This window comes from Plectropomus leopardus, chromosome 4 (assembly GCF_026936395.1).
Source record: "Plectropomus leopardus strain MGB_pleo_1.0 chromosome 4, ASM2693639v1, whole genome shotgun sequence".
Lineage (NCBI taxonomy): Eukaryota > Metazoa > Chordata > Actinopteri > Perciformes > Serranidae > Plectropomus > Plectropomus leopardus.
This window is the reverse complement of record NC_142179.1, coordinates 38799967-38820335: the sequence shown is the minus strand read 5'-3', so window position 1 is coordinate 38820335 and position 20369 is coordinate 38799967. Positions and strand designations below refer to the sequence as shown.

At 40.1% G+C, this 20369-nt stretch overlaps 1 protein-coding gene across 1 annotated transcript; it reads right to left on the bottom strand.

The window, feature by feature from the left end:
- Positions 1 to 100: 100 nt before the first annotated feature.
- LOC148189836 (uncharacterized) lies at positions 101 to 16007 on the bottom strand (the record flags this gene model as incomplete). The annotated part of the gene is made up of 11 exons (XM_088076028.1): positions 101 to 511; positions 816 to 948; positions 1812 to 1952; positions 3494 to 4094; positions 5814 to 5910; positions 6161 to 6257; positions 6497 to 6610; positions 9000 to 9227; positions 13880 to 14022; positions 14143 to 14301; positions 15692 to 16007. Coding segments are annotated over 11 exons (2178 nt in total), but the record flags the coding sequence as incomplete, so codon positions are not given.
- Between the last annotated feature and the right edge of the window lie 4362 nt (positions 16008 to 20369).

The window sequence follows — 20369 nt, the reverse complement described above, 5'->3', positions numbered from 1 at the left end:
AAAATATAAATACTATAAATAACCAAACAATGCTCAAATAAACTTTACGTTAATGAGAAACTTTTAAATGAGTGTTTGGAGATATAATGTGCAGCTACAACTTCCCTTCACATTTTCAAATAGAGTTAATCTGAAATAAACAGAACGTGAAACCTGAAGTGCAGACACCCGAGAACAATAAACCTGTGTAATACGGGACATTACCATTCATATTCTTTTTCCCTCCCATTAGAGGTTTGGATCTGATCACTCTGTGGAAGTCACAATGAGTACAGTAAATTGATCAGAACTGCCGACTAAGCAAGTTAAAATCTCAGAACAAACTGTAATTGAGGAAATATGGAGAAGGATGATCATAATAATTAATAATTCAGCCAGTCATCAGACACTGAGAAGTCTGTCTTCAACAGCTTCTCCCAGTAATGGTCCATTATAGCATTTGGCAGCATTTCTTCATCATTCACCAGATGGATTATCTTGATTTTCATCAGACGGTCGAGGCCGGCTGCCTCTGCAGAAACAGAAAAGGCATCCAAATACATTCAAAACGGGGCTTTACACATGAGGTCTCCTTTTCAAATAGATGTACAGTTAATTTTAACTAGGCTGTTTTTGAATGAGCGCTCAGAGTAACTCCAGGTGGGAGATGTATGAGGTGTGATTAATTATTGACACAGAAAAGGCCCTGCTTCAGTGGCTGCTTGCCTGCTCTCTTTATTTTTCAGAGTTGGTCTGAAAAAGAAGTCAAAGGCATATATATGTGTGAGTGTGACTGAGGCTGCACTTGGGCGTGTTAGCAGACAGGGACAACAAACCTGTGGTCAGCGCCTCTTGAGAAGAAGCAGCCCTGCAGTGTTGAACACTGCCCTCATGATGTGTCTCTGCTTTGTTTCCTTCAGCCTCCATGTTTAATAAGTAATAAGACAAAGGTTTGCCCCTGAACGTCACCTGAGTAAACAGTGGAAGGAGTTCATTAGAAAGATCTTTTAACACCACTGACATGTCTGTTTATAGATGATACATTATTCATGAGAGAATCACATTATCCTGGGTGGGATATGTGAACCCTGAGGGCCGATCAAATGCACTACGCGGTTTTAATTATTTTCTATGAGATGGAGGAGCAGGTGTGTGTGTGTGTGTGTGTGTGTGTGTGTGTGTGTCTGTGTGTGCTGGTGTATGGCTCTTCAGTGAACACTCAATAATTTACACCCTGATGCTGTGTAGTGCTCTTTCTCCACAGACCCCTGCTGACAGTGGCAGGCAGGAAACAGCTCAAATGTGAACCTTGTTCCACATCAACAAATAAGGAAAGAAAAGAGTCTGTGGGAGCTGATTCCTCACTGCCAACCAACTCATCCTGGACTCAGAACTAACAGAAACTAAACAAAAAACAAACAAAAAGATAGCTTTTATATCTCCACATTACTGTATGCACTGTATTTTACGGTTTTGTGTACTGCATTATGAATTTCATTTTATTTTTGCTTTTAAGTTTTACTCTTCACTATATTGTCTTGTTACCTTTGTTGCCTTTCATAAAGCACTTTGTAATTAGTTGTTTTGATAAGTGCTCAATAAATAAACTAATTACTTTTAGAAACTGTTTACAATGTAGTATCCATTTATGTCAGTTATTCATGCAGTGCTTCAGCATTAAAGGCCCACATTCATTACATGGGGGGCCATGTCTGAACATTGAAGTGGAAGGGTTTGTGTGAGTCACAATGAAAAGCCATGTGGTATTTCCCTTTGTTGAAGCAGTTATGTTTTGAGTGCTGAGATAAGATGTATTCAGTGTGATGTCTAACCTTGTCCCAGGCATACGTTGAACTGACAGGGATGTTGTTACCCAGGATAGACTCCAGCCAGCTTTCTGGAGCCAGGTGCAACCGGCCTCTGTTGTCCTTTATTGAGCCATCACACAACACATGAGTAAGGTGCCGGTGACCCTGCAGAGGCGAGACAAACAGGTTGCCTTCTGAAATGATGACAGCAGCACTGGCAGAAGTAACCTATGTAACACATATGCTGTTGCAATATGGAATAACAGGAGTCAATAACTGTGTGCATTTTTAGAACTAAGTGCAGAGAAACGGTTTATCAGCCACTCAATGGCGTGATTGTGTATTGATGAATAGGCATGTTCCCACCCCAGGAAGATAAACACTCATCACAAGTGTACTGCTAATGAGGACCCTGAATAAACAAACAAATAAACAAGCTCAATGTTTAGGGCCCTGCTGATATATTTGGCAGCCAGTCACTTTTATTGGTCACACCTGGCACTCACTGCAGTACAAGACAGATTGGACCCTGTCATGCCACAATCGATTGTGGCAAATATAAAGACTCCACATATGTGTGTGCCTGTGGTTGAATCATTTTCTTTGACTTTGCAGCAATGTTGTAAATATAAGGTGTTGTCTCTATCTATGTTAAAGATCCCCAAACCACTTTTTTCAGTTGAAAGCCAATATCAATGGGTATTTAGTATTGTTGTTGATTGATTCAGATCCAAATCTTGACATCTGAGTGCAAAGTATTGAAAATATACATACTGGGCCAGATCTGCAAATAATGGACTGCGCCCGCTAATAGCACCATGATTTGCAAAATATTGGCACCGGCAATCTGCCCCATTTTATCACCCTATCCATAAAATAATTTTCACTAATTATATGCCGGCGCTAACACGCCCTCAAAGTTTGGCAGCTGAGTGCACTTTGTGCTCCTTCTGCGATTAACTGAGTAAGCTGATATTTCAGGCTTTTTTTCCATATTTCACAACACAGATCGGTTCATGATGAAAACTGCAGAGAGCACAACATTTTGCAAAATGCATCAGTTTAGTTTGTTGCCCACAGTTGGCTGTGTGTTGCAGCTCCAGCATCTGACAGCAGCTGACACCACACGAGTCCCCAAAATTAGACCTAGGCTGTGCGCTTTTACGCAAGAAGGATCGTCCAGGATTTGATGGTAATTACTGTTCTGTATTCTGCTTCACATCCACACAGGCTGGCTGTTACACACAGATCACAGGTTTATACTGTGATATTGTCAGTAATAAAGCAGCCCTTATGGATGAATCTTGAGCTCTTCCACAACTGTTTCATTTCAAAATCCCATATAAGCTCACAGCACACTTGATTCCCCCTCTGACTGTAGATTTGGCCCTAAGTATCACTAAGTATCAATTCAATATCATTCAAAGCTCATGAGATTTGCACGCTATCTTTTTCTTTCATTTGCACAGGTTTAGCAGCTGCAAAAGCAGCACAATCCTTTAATGGATTTGGCCCATAGTGTAGAATTTAAGTCATCTACGTATAAATATGAGGAATATAAGGAACATGTGGAAAATATAATTATTAATTTTCTTGTCATTAGGAAAGACATTCAGTGTAATGATGGTGTGTTTGGCGACAGCTCGAGAAACTACAAGCTGCTACACATACATTAATAAGGTTTTACAAGGAGAGCTTTGCCTGACCTTCAACAAGACCTGTAGAGCACTTCCACATGGCACAAGTCCCCTCTGTATGAGCTCCAAGAGGTGTCTGCTGTTGTCTTCAGCTCTTGTCTGTATCAGTACATTATTTCCTTTCATCTGAAAGCTGATGTTCTGTAAAGTATTTCCTAGCTGTGAGGCACGGCTCACACAGCTGCTAGCTTTCTTCCTGAACACACCAGTGTGTGTGGCAGTCTTCTTCCCCTGAGTTAGTACAGGACCAGGGGGCCCGCGCACTGTAAGGTCCTTGGCACTGTTTGGACATGCTGGTGTTAACAGTCTGGTCTGTGAAACTGGTGTTTGGCTTTTCTTTCTGTGGACGTTTTGAATGCAGCTGGGAGCTCCTCTAGCTTTAGAACAGGCTGCTGTGGAAGCTGGAGTGGAGAAGTGATCTGGCTGCTGTAACACTGCTGTACTGCCATTATGACTGGGAGGCTGAGTGGAAAGTTTGACCTTCGTGGTTACATACACCTCTACCAAATGCAAATGCTTCTGGAGGATCTTCACCAAGTTCTTTTGATGTGAAGCAAGAGAGAAAAGCTGACCCTTCAATGAATGTTGCTGAAGGAAGTGAGCCACACGCCTGCACAGAGAATCAAACAATTAATTACTAAACAGGTTAAGTAGTGTGCTGGACAATGACAATACTTAGTGGGGCTAAGTAATCTGAAGTACTGTCAAAGGTGAGATTTGGAAATAATAGACTGAAAGAAGCTGAAGGAAGAAATGCTTTGTACTTTAAATCACATGAAAAGTTGAACGCAAGCATAAATGTCCTTAAAGAGTAAAACATTTTGATATCTGCATGGTTTCTGTAGCTATGCAATAGCAGTAACTGATCAAAAATGTACAGGAGAAGAAAAGCTTCTGGATGAAACGATGGAGAGCAGGAGAATGTCAAAGTGGAGGAGATTGATGATTTGATATTTTTCAATTCACAAGTATTGAAAAAAAGCTTTAAATTTGATTATATTTGAATCAAGGGGCTTTAATTTTTGGAATCCTGCTTTGTATGGCCCCCCCTTGTAAACTAATGTATCATCTGGGGGCTTTTATACTGAAAATTCAGTCTTGTCCAAGGCTCCCCAGTAAAACTCCAGTTACCATCTGGGCGCTCTTATCTTGAAAATCCAGCTTCATCCAAAGCCCCTGGTAAACTATTGGCACCATCTTGGCACTTTTATTTCAAAAATCCAACCTGGCCATAAAAAATGTCACTAAAGGTCACGGAGGGCAAAGACAAGTGATGGACAACAACATCAGCCGTATTCAGCTAAGAAAAGAAACACTTTGGTTGGCACACAACCTTATTTAAGTAACACTAGCGGTGATGGTCCAACCAATGAGAATTTGGTCGGACGGGAACATATCAACCCACCAAGTGACCAACAGACCAGAGGGTGACAGCCCTACAACACACACACATTATAAACTTAAAAAACATCTGAAAACAGCATAAAACATAAACTGTAATAATACAAAAGTGGTAAGACATCAAAAAGCAGAACATAATTGTAACATTTTGAAGTCTTGTGTCCTGTTTAAAGTTTAAATGAAGCCTCTAGTTGAAAGTATACAGACACTAACATTTCAAAGTAGAGAAGGTTTAAAATAATTTAAAACTTTTCTCCATCGACTAGTAAAAAAATGTGCAAAAGTGAAAAAAAGAATTAAAATAAAAATGTTGATCTCAATAGTGTGTATGCAGAGTCAGCACTGGTACAAGAAAGACAAGGATAACAATAGCTTGAAAGCATCTGAATCAGAATTTACATTAATAGTAAGGATTTAAAGAACACAGAGGATGAATAATTACAGAAGAATTTGGATTATAGCAGTATGAATGCTGTTTCAGCATTTGCACAATAAAGATTCCAGTAACAACAATAAAAAAGCAGTTTTCTGGAATTGCTTGTATTGACTGCTTGCATATACTGTATACTGCAAGTAAGTTATTAACTTCCATTTTTGTAATCTTACAATGAATGCATTGTGTAACACAATATCTTTTCCTGCTGGCTCACAAAACCTTGCTTAAGTCAAGCCTGAGAGAAGTTCCTGAATTATAATCTTATATTACTGTTATCTTCTAATGTTTATCTCTTCTGTAAACACGTCTATAGCACATCTGTCTACCTGGAAGAGGGATTCCTCCTGAGTCCAGAGGTTTCTACCATTTTTTCCCTGCTGAAGGGTTTTTTGGGGGGAGTTTTTCTGACAGAGGGATGTTGTATGCTGTAAAGCCCTCTGAAGCAAATGATATCGGGCTTTATAAATAAAATTGAATTAAAATTAAACTGACCGCTGTTTTTGGGCAAGATTATCCCTCTCCAAATGCTGTTTAGTGAGCACCTCAATCAGTCTGTTGTGGATCTGTATTAGAGCAGCATGGTATGTGCCTGAAAAACAGTACAGCCACAGTAAATGATAAAAATTAAGTATCTTTCTGGTTGTCCTCTATTTCAAACCAAGCAGACAATGTTTTGCATTAGTATTACCAGCTGGATATCCTGTGGTCCTATTGGGTAATTACGGTGTATGCTTCTTTTTGTGTATACTTCAAACATGAACATGTAAATGGGTACCATTGCTACTGTCAGTAAAACAGTGACTTGTCTTGACAGGCTGAACTGTTCACAGCTGCTCTACCTGCATCATCCCGACCCATCAGAGGCCACGCCAGTATTTCTGCTTGTTTCCTTCCCACCTCCTCCAAAACTACTGTTATGGCCACTGAATGACACTGCTATAAAAAAAAGTGAAAAATTTGCATCAAAGCTGCAAAACCAGTGAAGCTTTCAATAAAGTTTCAATAAATGCTACATGTCTACTAAAGAGAAGGATCACATCAAACTATTGGACTTGTGCTATAAATGGTTAAAAATACTTTTTTTTTTCTTTTTGTCTATGTGCATTTAACCCAGTGTCAACTGACAGAAATGCACACTTGAGTGTACAGGTATTTGAAGTTTAAAGAGCTCTCACATTATCAGTGGTGGTGGTGTCTTTCTTCCTCAGCTGAATGTCACCACGCTCACTGGCTCCGTCTCTGTCATCTGATTCTCTGGATTGTACATTTGATGTGTCACTGCAGCCGATCTGGCTGCAGAGCTGCAAGTCACCTGAAAGAATCCAGCACTCAGACATCAGCTGAAATCACCACTCAAAGAAATCCTACAGTCGAAAGCTTTTCTATGCTTGAAATAAGCTATAGATCCAGTGATAACTTCAACATTATGACACAAACAGGTACTACCTGTCAACTGCTTGCCAAAAGTATTATGTAGTCAGCTTAACCAACTTGAAATACATAGTTCAGTCTGTTTCAGCTTGAAAATTTCTTAAGTGAAGATCTCCAGCACTGACCAAACTTCAATGGTCAAACTCTACAATTCCACAATCCACAGCAGTGAAATCAGCTGATACTAAATTCTTAAACTTAACGACTTAAGTTTGTTAGTTGTACCTTTGATTATTATTGTATTACTCTATGAATTAATTGACTAAATTGCAAAGTAATTAATAATTTGTCTTTTTTTAATTTGGCAATAAAAAGAGGGATTACAAAAGGAGTTTATAAATAAATGATTACTTTATCAATAAAAAGTTAAATTTAGAAAGGGATTTTCAAAACAGTATAAAACAGTCAAGAAGTACATCATTTTAAATGCATTATTGAATTCAAAAGTAATGGAATTTCATTTTCTATTAGAAAATGTGGTTTAAAAAGAGAAATAATAATTGGATTCACAAACTGAACACGCCGGAAAATGTTGAGCGTCACACACTTGATTTCCTGACGTTTTATGGACCAATTTATGGTGGAAATGTCTTTATTCATGTAAAGAACAACAAAATTCAGGCAATAGGTGAATGTACAAAATTCAAAAATAGACTACAATTGAATGTAATGCATTAAGATGCATAATGTCTCCTACAGGTCAACTTTTCTTATTTGATGTTATCTCTGCTGAGTCGACACACGTCTGCATGGCTTATTTTTCTGGTGCCACCTTTACACATCTATGATACATTAATTCATTTTAATCAATTCATAAACCCCTGGACTTAAATAGCTTGAATGTGTTTCAGCAAGATTTCTGCTCATGTTCAAAACTCTGCACATTCAAACATATCCCATATGTCAACATAACTGAGAGGGAAACACTGCAGCACTACATTTACCTGGCACAGACATTCAGATTTTTACTCACAAAATGTAACAACAAAAACATGATGCTCTAGCATTACATGAAAATTAGAAGCACCACCTTAAACAAACTTTAAGTCAATTCAAAAACAACAAGTCAATTCAAATAACCTCTCCTAAATGTAGGACTTTGACTTTTGCTGTGTGTGAATAATAGTTTTAGGGTTGCAATTATTGTAATTATCAATTAATCGTTTGATTATTAGTTAGATTAATCAATAATCGGATAAAAAATATCTATTTTTATTACTTTATTAAAAAAACAAATTTTACTTCACGTTGACAATACGAGTGAAAAAAGTGCACAAAATAGTATTTTTTATATTTGTCCCTGAGCTTTGAAAATCTTTCTTTTTATACTTCTGTTAATCCTAAGGAACTAACTTACCCAGGAACAAACTTAAGGAACAAACTTAACCAGTTGTCACACAGTGAGGCCATAAATTCAAACAAGTTTTTTCATTTTTATGTGTTCATTCCTTTAGGGTCACTGTAATTCATGGTTGCAATTATAACAATTGTGTAATACCGTGATATTTTCGGAGACAATTAGCATTCTGTGAAAATCTCATAATGTTGCAAACCTAATAAAACACAACATAAAACCAATACTTTTTAGCTGTAATTTTTTCTTCATTTAAAAACTCAGTCAAAATAAAAATAAGCACAAATGTAGCGCCACTGAAATTTTAAATGATTCATTTCAGCTTTATTTTCTGTATTTCTTTACTGTTTACTATATTTCTCTATTACTCTTTACTATATTTCTGTACTCTTTACAATGCAAAACAGAATCTTTTGAAAGATAAATTATGCATTGTATGTTTAAGGGCCTGTGATGGGGTCTCAGACAGAGTATAAAACTTCTTCTTCATTTCTTTAAAATAAGACTAAAGATGGATGAATGAATGGAGGGTGGACAAAAAGACAGACAGATGGAAAAGCTACAATATAAGGATGTAAAAATAAGTAGAAACATTTTTCATAATTAATTATATGCCTCTATTAAATGAATCTGATGCTCAGTACCTCTACCTTTTTATCAGTGGCTCAGTTGGCTGTTTGTATTTGTGGTTTGTAACCAATGTAAGCAAACATAGTTGCTGCTGTGCTCAAAGGGGAAACTATAAATGTTTTAGAACCACCTTTCAAGACTACAGGAGGTGAGTGTTTGATACTCAAAACATAGATTCAGTGGAATATGCCCTATGGGGCCAAAATGCATTTGCTGAGCTGCTGTTTACTCTGTATCATATGTTCTGCATGTCAAACTCAGACCATATTTGCTTTACAGACTGATTTCTGAAGTCCAGTATGGAATATGTAAGCTGACTCACCTGGTTGTCTGTATTGTTTAGATGCTTCACGCGGCTGCTCATGTACAAAAGACACGTGGAGAGAAAGCAACCCTTTGATATCCTCCTCCCCTGCCATGTCCACTGCACTGAGGCCACCAATGTTCCGGTCCCTGGCATTTGACCCATGTAGGAGAAGAAGCTTCACTACCTGCACAGCACACATTCATTTCACAGCATGTTATCAGAAAGTAGCACCTCCAATAGTTTGTGGATTTTGATATTGTTCAGAAATAACTCTCCTTACAAAATCCAATGTGTGATAAACGTGATTAAGTGTTCTGGCTGAAAAGCACAGCTGATGTCACAACTGAAAACTATCATGTCATGGTGTCATTTCAAGTCTAAAAAGTCCCCTTGCCCATTCCAGCTGGTGCTAAAATCGCTGCTGTGGCTGATTCATGCGACACACCACAGTCATGTAAGTTTACAGCTGCAATGTTCATTTACTGTGAAACTGAAGATAATACGTACAAAAATGGCAAACCATGGTGGATACCAGCCTTCCCCAACATAACACATGCAAAATGCAACATAAGAATTACTGTAAGCTTTCACAGTGCATGAACTTAATATAAGACATTCTTCATCCGTCTGAGTCCTTTCATATGTTTGCTTTCATATCTTTACATTTGATGTAAAGAATCAGGCACTGAGCTGTTATGAGGAAAGCATCACAAACCTGATAACCTTTAGTGCAAATGGTTATAGTAGTTTTCATTAATTACAATAACTGGCCAAGGAGAGCAGATTATGTCAATGCTGGTATTGGGCCACACAGCCAGTGGCCTAAACATGTCTTACTTGTTGTGAAAAAATATATTCTATATTCTCTATATTAATTGAGGTCAAGAAAAGTTTCTGTACCAAGACATTTATGACACAAACGATATATTATTCCTCTAACTTAATATATTTTTGAACACAGGTAATGTAGATATAAGGGATGATGAATTTTGATGTGTTATTAATTAAACCTATAAACCTGATATTTTGTAGTATGGCCTTTGCATTACTGTTGTTTTCCCCTTGAACTTTTTTTCTCAGTATTTTATTCAATTGTTGATCGTCAATGGTTAATGGTTAACCACAGCTGCCACCATTGAGTCTGTTTTTAAAACTAATGGAATTGTAAATGTGATGCAACCGTGATTAATCACGTTTATTAAAACACAAGGCCCGAGGCTACCATACAAGGTGCCACAAGCTTCTCAGTTTTTATCCATCCATCCATCCATCCATTTTCTTCCGGTTATCTGGGGTCGGGTCGCGGGGGCAGCAGCCTAAGCAGGGAAACCCAGACCTCCCTCTCCCCGGCCACTTCGTCCAGCTCTTCCCGGGGGACCCTGAGGCGTTCCCAGGCCAGCTGTGAGACATAGTCTCTCCAGTGTGTCCTGGGTCTTCCCCGGGGCCTCCTACCGGTGGGACGTGCCCTGAACACCTCACCAGGGAGGCGTCCTGGAGGCATCCTAATTAGATGCCCGAGCCACCTCATCTGGCTCTTCTCAATGCGGAGGAGCAGCAGCTCTACTCCGAGCTCCTCCCGGATGACCGAGCTTCTCACCCTATCTCTAAGGGAGAGCCCAGCCACCCTACGGAGGAAACTAATTTTGGTCGCTTGTACCCGCGATCTTGTTCTTTTGGTCACTACCCAAAGCTCGTGACCATAGGTGAGGGTAGGAACGAAGATCGACCAGTAAATCGAGAGCTTTGCCTTTCGGCTCAGCTCCCTCTTCACCACGACAGACCGGTGCAGAGTCCGCATTACTGCAGACGCTGCACCGATCCACCTGTCGATCTCCCGTTCCATCCTTCCCTCACTCATGAACAAGACCCCGAGGTACTTAAACTCCTCCACTTGGGGCAGGACTTCGTCCCCGATCCGGAGGGGGCACGCCACCCTTTTCCGGCTGAGAACCATGGTCTCGGATTTGGAGGTGCTGATTCTCATCCCAGCCGCTTCACACTCTGCTGCGAACCTATCCAGTGAGAGCTGAAGGTCACGGCCCGATGAAGCCAACAGGACCACATCATCTGCAAAGAGCAGAGACCCAATCCTGAGGTCACCAAACCGGACCCCCTCAACACCCTGACTGCGCCTAGAAATTCTGTCCATAAAAGTTATGAACAGAATCGGTGACAAAGGGCAGCCCTGGCGGAGTCCAACCCTCACCGGAAACGAGTTCGACTTACTGCCGGCAATGCGGACCAAGCTCTGGCACCGGTCATACGGGGAACGGACAGCCTGTATCAGGGAGTCCGAAACCCCATATTCCCGGAGAACCCCCTACAGGACTCCCTGAGGGACACGGTCGAATGCCTTCTCCAAGTCCACAAAGCACATGTGGACTGGTAGGGCAAACTCCCACTCACCATCAAGGATCCTGCCAAGGGTCCAGAGCTGGTCCACAGTTCCACGACCGGGGCGAAAACCGCATTGCTCCTCCTGAATCCGGGGTTCGACTATCCGGCGGACCCTCCTCTCTAGTACCCCCGAATAGACCTTACCAGGGAGGCTGAGGAGTGTGATCCCCCTGTAGTTGGAACACACCCTCCAGTCCCCCTTCTTAAAAAGAGGGACCACCACCCCAGTCTGCCAGTCCAAGGGCACTGCCCCCGATGTCCACGCAATGTTGCAGAGTCGCGTCAGCCACGACAGCCCCACAACATCCAGGGCCTTGAGGAACTCCGGGCGGACCTCGTCCACCCCCGGGGCCCTGCCACCGAGGAGCTTTTTGACCACCTCGGTAACCTCAGCCCCAGAGATAGAGGAGCCCACCCCCGAGTCCCCAGGCCCTGCTTCCCCAACGGAAGGCATGTCGGTGGGATTGAGGAGGTCTTCGAAGTATTCCTTCCACCGATCCACAATGTCCCGAGTCGAGGTCAGCAGCGCCCCGTTGCCACCATACACAGTGTTGACGGAGCACCGCTTCCCCCTCCTGAGACGCCGGATGGTGGTCCAGAACCTCTTCGAAGCCGTCCGGACGTCGTTTTCCATGGCCTCGCCGAACTCCTCCCACACCCAGGTTTTCGCCTCGGCGACCGCCGCCACCGCACTCCGCTTGGCCTGTCGGTACCTGTCTGCTGCCTCCGGAGTCCCACAGGCCAAGTAGGCCCGATAGGACTCCTTCTTCAGCTTGACGGCACCCCTAAGTGCCGGTGTCCACCAGCGGGTTCAGCTGTTGCCGCCCCGACAGGCACCGACCACCTTACGGCCACAGCACTGGTCGGCCGCCTCAGCAATGGAGGCACGGAACACAGCCCACTCGGACTCAATGTCCCCGGCCTCCCTCGGGACATGGTCGAACCTGGCTCCAGGGGGGAGCCCCGGTGACCCGCGTCCGGGCGAGGGGAACTCCGGACCATTGGTTGTCGTCATCATAAGGATCTTGTGAGCTACACTTTGTCTGGTCCCTCCCCTAGGACCTGTTTGCCATGGGTGACCCTACCAGGGGCATGAAGCCCCCGACAACTGAGCTCCTAGGATCACTGGGACACGCAAACCCCTCCACCACGATAAGGTGGTAGCTCAGTTTTTAACCATTCATAATCACTCTCACACCGATGAAACAGCCAACAGGCATTCAATGTCTTGCCAAAAGATAGTTTGACATGTTGACTGGAGGAGCCAGGGACTGAACTGCCAACTTTCCAATTAGAAGACCACTGGTTCCACCACCTGAGCGATTAAAAATATTAATTGTTTGATAGCTCTATTTTTAACACATCCTATTGACACCGATTACCAAAAGAGGAGTTTTGTCATTGTGGCGGCAACCATTCTGGCATTTTAATATGTAATATTCATATTCAGGAATTAAATGATGCCACCAGCAGCAACATGTGAGAGCAACCGGATGGAATTTTCATAGTAGTTGCTGATTTTAGTCAACTCATCCTTCAACTCCAAAGATGTAACAGGATCAAGGACAAATGTAATTTTGTTTCTTAAACTTTGTTTAAAAAATGACCAATAAATCTACCTTCTACCTTCAATTTCATTCAGTTCCACTTTCTCCTCAACACGGTGTCGATAGCCATTCTGAAATTGTGATACGTGATGGTCAACAATGTTTAAATAAGATCTTGTCTTGTGTCATACAGACACAGATCACCATCCTGCCATTTCAACTGCGGTTAGCAAGTCAGCTAGCTAGCTTGCTAATTCCACCATGCTTTAATGCTAACGTTACAGTGATAAAGAATAAGCTGAAGAAAGTTCAGTCACTAACTGAACTAACAGACTTTTTGAGCAATTTGCTTTCCTACGCTGTGACAAGCGTGTGTTTAAGAGGCATTAAATTGTCATATTTTACTCAGTGGCTGGCTAGCTAACTTGCTTGTTCACTATCATGCTACACTGGTTACAGTAAGTGAAGAACACAGTAATAACATACTGTCACCTTCCAAGACTCAGTAAGTGTCAGCGCCTATTTACTTCAAAAACATAACGGCCAATGGGAAAACACCAACACTCACATCATCACTAATGCACAGACTTTTGTATTAACAGGGCTGGCTTCTGCCCTCTCAACCACAGTCCAGCCAAAAAAGAAAAAAAAATGATAAGGAAATAAAAAAAAAGGGACAGTTACAGTTTCAAAGCAAAAGTTCATCTGTCTTTATAAACCCCAGGGGCATATTTTTCAGCAAGACAAGACTGCATGGAGTGACCAAAACCAAAAAGAGTGACAAAGAGGCTAGTCTGAAAATGATGCCAGGACCTTGCTTCTCTATGGATATATGAAAAGTGTTACAAAAAACTCTAAATCTTAAAAGTGTTTTTCAGAGTTTCTCCATTACCTCATAGTGTCCAGCAGCAGTGGCGTCATGTAGGGGAGTGACACCATCGCAGCTTCTAGCGTTAACATTGGCTCCAGCCTTTAACAGCTCCTCAACCACTTCCTTGTCACCAAAAGCAGAAGCCTCGTGGAGAGCTGTCCAGCCTGACAAGTCAAGTTCTCATTTTCAGATAAGAGTGGGATTTGTGTTTGTCAGTTGTTTTTGTAAGTAACAGATAGAGAGGTGATCAAGTGAAAAGAAACCAGTGTTTACGTGTGACAAACCTGCATAATCCTCCATGTTGATGCTGATCCCAGCTTGAATAAGCATTTTGACTCGTGCTAGATCTCCTTTTTTGCATGCTTTATGCAGGTAAGTCTCTCCCTTTTCATTTCTCTTTTTCCAATTTGGGGGGATTTTCACACATTGTGAGACTTTTCCTGCTTTAAAGATGAATAAAATCAAGATTTGAAAAAATAAATGAAGATAAAACATGACAAATCAGAGAGAAAAGTACTTTCAATTGAATAAAGATACAGCAGCAACATTTTTGCTCTTACATCCCTTTCACATTATATATTTGTCATATTACTGACATATTTTATTATTTGATGCCGAATTACTTAGTTTTTTTTTTTTTTTTAAATATAATAACATATCACTTTATCTTGTTTTTACACAAAACTCTTTTTCACAAAACCAATGTATCTCTTTGAAAAAGAGAGAGAAATGTAACACTATATATTACGTCCCCCAATGTGCAGCATAATGCATAATTTGCAGTGTAATTCTTTGTGCTAACAGTGTTCTGGTATAGTACTAAATGTAGGTACAATGATGGTGGTGCAGAGACGTGGCACTTAATATTTGGGATTCTTCAGTTTGCTTCAGGCATACCTTATAATAAACAGAGGCTGGGACAATGACCATTGGTGGTGATGACAAAGATGCCCTGAACTGAATGCAAATGTATGCGTACCATTATTCTTATTGTTGTATACAGTGTGCTCAGCCCCCAACTGTTCACACTGTACACTCACAACTGCAATCCCCAAAATAGAGACAACTCTGTTGTGAATGACACCACCATAATCAACCGGATTAAAAAATTTCATGTATCATTTGTTTTGATACTCAATTTGAAATCCAAAATTAGACAATTAGTTATTTCATTATCCATTTATGAATCAGATACCAAAAACAAATGCTGGTTTGTACTCCATAGTTTTGATTTTATGCTCGGATCAAAAATAGGACATAAAAAAATGGCTGATTTTGATGATTTGTTGTGACTCAGAAGTTGCTCCTCCAAAGAGCTGCTACCCTGCGGTTCCTCTCTGCCTCACTCCTGCCTTATATCAGAAAACTATTGCCGTATATATAGATATAGATATAGATATATGAGCATGTTTTCCCTCTGTGATTGGCTCCGGAGTCCATGCCGTGGCTGTAATGCAGCGTTAACGGACCCGGTGGAATTTTGTCATCAAACTGCAGCGCACTTAACAGTGGCCGATGTCACTAAAGAGTTTCTTTTTTTCAAACTTCCATTTAGCCCATTATACTGTAATGTCGCCTTTAAAACAGGAAAATACAACATTTAGTGTATTATCATTATCAAAATCTAAGACAATTTCTAGTCTCATACCATAACACCAATATAATATTGATATATTGCCCAGTCTTATCCAGTAATAACAAGAAAATATACACAAAAACTTTTTTTAATTAAAAATGAGGCAAAAACAAGAAACAGTACAGATATGTTTTGTCATGGTGGCAGCAGTGCAGTGCCATAGCATGATGTTACAGAAGTTTCTAATGTAGAATTACCTGACTGAGATGAAGAATCAGCATGGCCTGCTGCAGACTGAGTACAACTGGATATCCCTGGCTCAGCTGCTTTGATTTGATTTCTCTCCATCTCTTCTTTCTTTTTCTGCTCTTTGTTGCCATATTGTAAATTTCCTCCAATATTCTCTGTGTCCTCAGCTGGCCCTCTGCTTTGGCAGGCATCAAGATCATGCAGCAAGCTCACAGAGTCGTCATCTGAAGTCGACACATCTCCATTCCTCTCATGCTCCTGGTTACAGACGTCTATCACCTCCACAAAGTCTCTGGAAGGAAAATACACATACAGAGGTGCCAGTCACATAGCCACACTTTGAGCGTTCTTCACTGACTATTCTGCCCGAACCAAAACAATATGTAGACACAGTAAAAACAACGTGAACCAGCAAGTCCTCCAATCTAAACAACTACACCTGTCACTTGTCATGACCACGGAAACAATGCATGAGAGCTTTCTGATGTGAAACCCCAACTAGCAGATGGCGTTGTTTTTCAATGACTTGTAATTTCTAAAAATGTTGATGACCACTACTGAAAGGACTCATGATGTATGTGGCACAAAAACTTGCTTGGTAAGGGATATTTATCAGGGTTCCCACACTATTTTCACCAGTGAATTGTCAAAACTTTTTCATAATATTTACCCCATTTCCATGGCTTTATTTAAGCAGCTGAAATGGACAGGCCTCCAATACTGCCATACATTATTAAACATGCGCTTTCCAGGCATTTGCAGATGCACAAAATATTAGCGCTTGATAACTTAACTCACTTGTTAGACACTATCGCCACCAACTAGCTGCGTATGCCAATAGACCAGACAGGCACATATACGGGTACTCTGCGAATGATAGAAAACTTAAGATCCTGTAGATGTGAGTACAATTAAATGTTTGTTTGGATTCAAATTTTAGTATGCCTGCATACATCTATTTCTTCTTAAACAAACATTAACTTTCTGGTCATGTCTACTAATAACTTTGTGTTTTTGCTTGAATCTGAATGACACCTTAATAAATTAAGGTTGATAGTTGAATGGCCCTTTAGTCTTCCCCCATCCAAGTGAGTCAATGATCCAACATGCTGGCTGGATACTACGGATGCACAATATTGGATATTGATATGTTCACTTTTTTTCCCCACCTAATCATAGTGATAATCAAGTCTCTTCTGTAGTGTAATCGTCATATTCTGAGCACTCTTATCATGTTGGCCCACCAGCAGATGGAGACATGAAATACACTGCTTTTCAATGTATGTAATATTAATTTATTTTGCAAAATAAGAAAAACATTTCAGCTTAGGGTTGATGCTTTGTACATGTTCGCTTTATCAATTAAGAAAAATATATATCAGTTTGCTATATCAGCAGAAATTAGCATATTGGTTGATTCCAATATTTAATTTTAAAGCCAGTATCTGCCGATAACGATGACTTGCCGATGTGCATCCTTATGATTTATCATGATACCTAGTGATTCAATCAAACATGCAAATATGGTTCAATCACCAGTTGTAGTTGGGCAAAGTGCTGTCTATAAATAACCAACTTGTGATAAGCCAGCTGTTTGATCTGGGCAGAGAGATACCAGGAGATGACAGTCTGATGCTGCTGTGCTGTATGAGTGAACTCATACTCAAGCTAGTGACAACTATCCATCAGCAGAAACTGTCATCTGTGTCATTCAGCAGTTTAGTACACTGACAGTGAATATTCGCGTTGCTTATGAGCCTCAGATCTCAGTGTGACAACAGCTTTGCAGAGTTTTCCTGTTTCTGTCCTGATGTGACGGCACATTTCTTTCCACCTAAAGGGGGCGTGGCCTTGGCGATGACATGATGCCAGACTGATCTTTGTGTGATACTAGTGATGTGTAAACAGTCAGCCCTAGATTTTAAATTAGTAATACAAGGGAAGTATTTTGTGTAATGTTAGACATGTTTTTAAGCACATATTTTAAACAATAGCCAAAACAGAGTACATTTAAACCTTTCTTCAATACTCCAAACCATTTTCAAGCCAGGAAAACAGTTTTCTAATGTCATAACTTTTCCAAAGATTTTATGACTGTGGGAACCCTGTTGAAAATGTTGACTGTTGACATGAAAATTCACTATTTGTTGGCTCACCAATTCACCCTAACCTCTTTCCTAAGAGGTTTTGAGGCAATATATGCACATTCTGCTCTGCTTTTACTCCTGTAAATACAACAAGACTGGCCACGCATGGCCACCCTGAGTTTTTGTCACTTTACGTGTTTGAGCAAACAACACATGCTGTCATTTTTCTGTTGAGGATGGTCTCTTTTTAACCATTGCAACTCCATTTTTAATCCAAATATGGCAAACTGACATTCTCTTTGCTCAGTTGTGCAATGCATCATAATATTTAAAATGTTAGCGTATCAAGCCCATTGATCTGCAATGTGTATAGGACAGCTGATGTTAAACAGATTACAGACAGCATCGAGCAGCACTAGAGAATAGCAAACTTTAATGAAGCAGATGTCATGGAATTCTAAAGAGCCTCACATCATTACGGTGTTATTTTTCTTAAACAACACAATGTCTCTGTCACCATATTTGATTATTTCAAATTTAACTCACTTCACACATTAAAAAAAAAATATATTAAAAAATTAGGAATGTTTAATCATATTTTGGTTTGAACATGCTCCTCTCTTGGCTCTCTCACTGAGAATAAATGTGTGCTCCCACCATTACTGCTCTGATTATGACTATAAGTTTTACACTTCTTCACAGAATTTTGTCCATATTTACAAGCACTCACCTTAGTTTAGAAGTCACATTTTTTACCAGATTTTGGGTGTATGGATGATCTGCTGTGATGTTTGACAGATGCTGGACCACAGTCAGCTGATGATGATGATTTGTGGAACCAGATTTGCAGCTGGTCTGTGAATGTTCACCACCGTCCATGGAATAAGTGGCTTTAGCTGCAGGACAACTTTCTTTAGCAACATTAGGATGAGATAGAATCAATGCAAAAGTGTCATAAAAATCTGTTTAAACAACACTCACTAGATGGCAGCACATACACACGTTTGTACACCTAAAATGAAACTGAGCACACCTAAAACATTGTTTTTCCATACTGCATATTCTAGTCGCATCTGTGACTCCTGTACATTTAGTGTCATTAAAAGGTAGACTTTGTACGTAAATTGAATCCTGCTCTGAGATAAGTTACCTCCTCAATATGGTTGCAATTAACAGTTGTTTTGATAATTGATGCCCATCACAGTTTCCTAAAGTCCAAGAAAAATTGCTTGTTTTGTCCAACCAACAGCCAAAACCCAAGAATATTCAGTTTATTGTCAAGGCAGCAAATCCTCATCACTGAAGAACTAGAACTGTAAACTAATGTCAGTCTAAATTACTCTGATGTAATAACCTTTATTAACCAATAATAATAACAGTTGTTAATTTTTTTGTAAATCAATTGACTGATTGTTTCAGCTCCACACCTGAATATTGTTTTGAATGTCAACAACTAGATAAATAAGAAAACACCAAGTAACTCTGCTACTGCTGCAAATCCCCAAACACTCCTATTTTGATACAAAATATGAAAGGTATACTTATATAGCCAATAATGGGACCTGTGTTCCCAAAGATGGATTTCCAAACATGCCTACACAGGCCCAGAAGCCTGTCAGCCAGACTCTGATGTTCCAATCATGCTTTTCCTGCTGCTACCTATCTAAAAACTTTTATATGGAGTGTCTGAGCTGACTGAGGATATGACATACAGTCCAGTGTCTTTTAGTTTAGTTATTTGTTCCAGTCATAATATTGCTACACTCAGGCTGTTGTAAGCTGAAATGACTAGTAAAAAACTAAAAAACCAGTAAAGCTATTCAAATCACTGAATTGTTGCTCTGTATTAAGGCATCAGAGGTTTTCTTTTGGTTTCCTATTATTTGTCTCATAGAATTTCAGTAGTTTGTGTGTTAGTGTGGATCTGCTGGGGGAGGATTTTATAGCCATTCATTCACTGGTGGGCTCTAAGCAACATTAATGTTCAGGGGTCCACTGACTCATTTTACATCTGCATTTACACAGCTTTGTTTTCATGAAAAACTCTTTCAAGTTGTTTTCTTTAAGCTTGTGGTAGGTATTGCCATGTTTGAGTGTCCCCACAGTGAATTGATGTGTGTTACATCAATATCTATGATTCATCATTCTATAGCACCAAATAATTATGGGAAAAAAGAAATTAAAAGACATAATAGAGTGCAGCACTTACAGTTCCCTGGTCTTGGAGTCAATGGGTTTTTTTGAAAAGCTTTGAAAAAATGGGAAAATAGGTTTGTATGGGTCAGAGGTCTAGGTATCATCTGATAATTTGTCATTCATTTGCAATTAAAAGAAAAGACACAATGGATAATGAATTATCTGATGACACCTTGACCATCAACCTGTCTAATCTCACTTAAGCCTTTGAAGACTGGATCAACATCATTTTTCTTATGCTGCTTTCAGACTCCCTTACAAAGAATATCCTTCAAATGTGAGCAAATTAGTTTGCTTTCTTTCAAAAACACACAGAATAAGGCAAGAGCAACTTGACAAGAACTTCATGTAAATTATAAGAAATTAGAAGATTTGGAAAGTTACTTTTTTAAAAAAAAAAAGC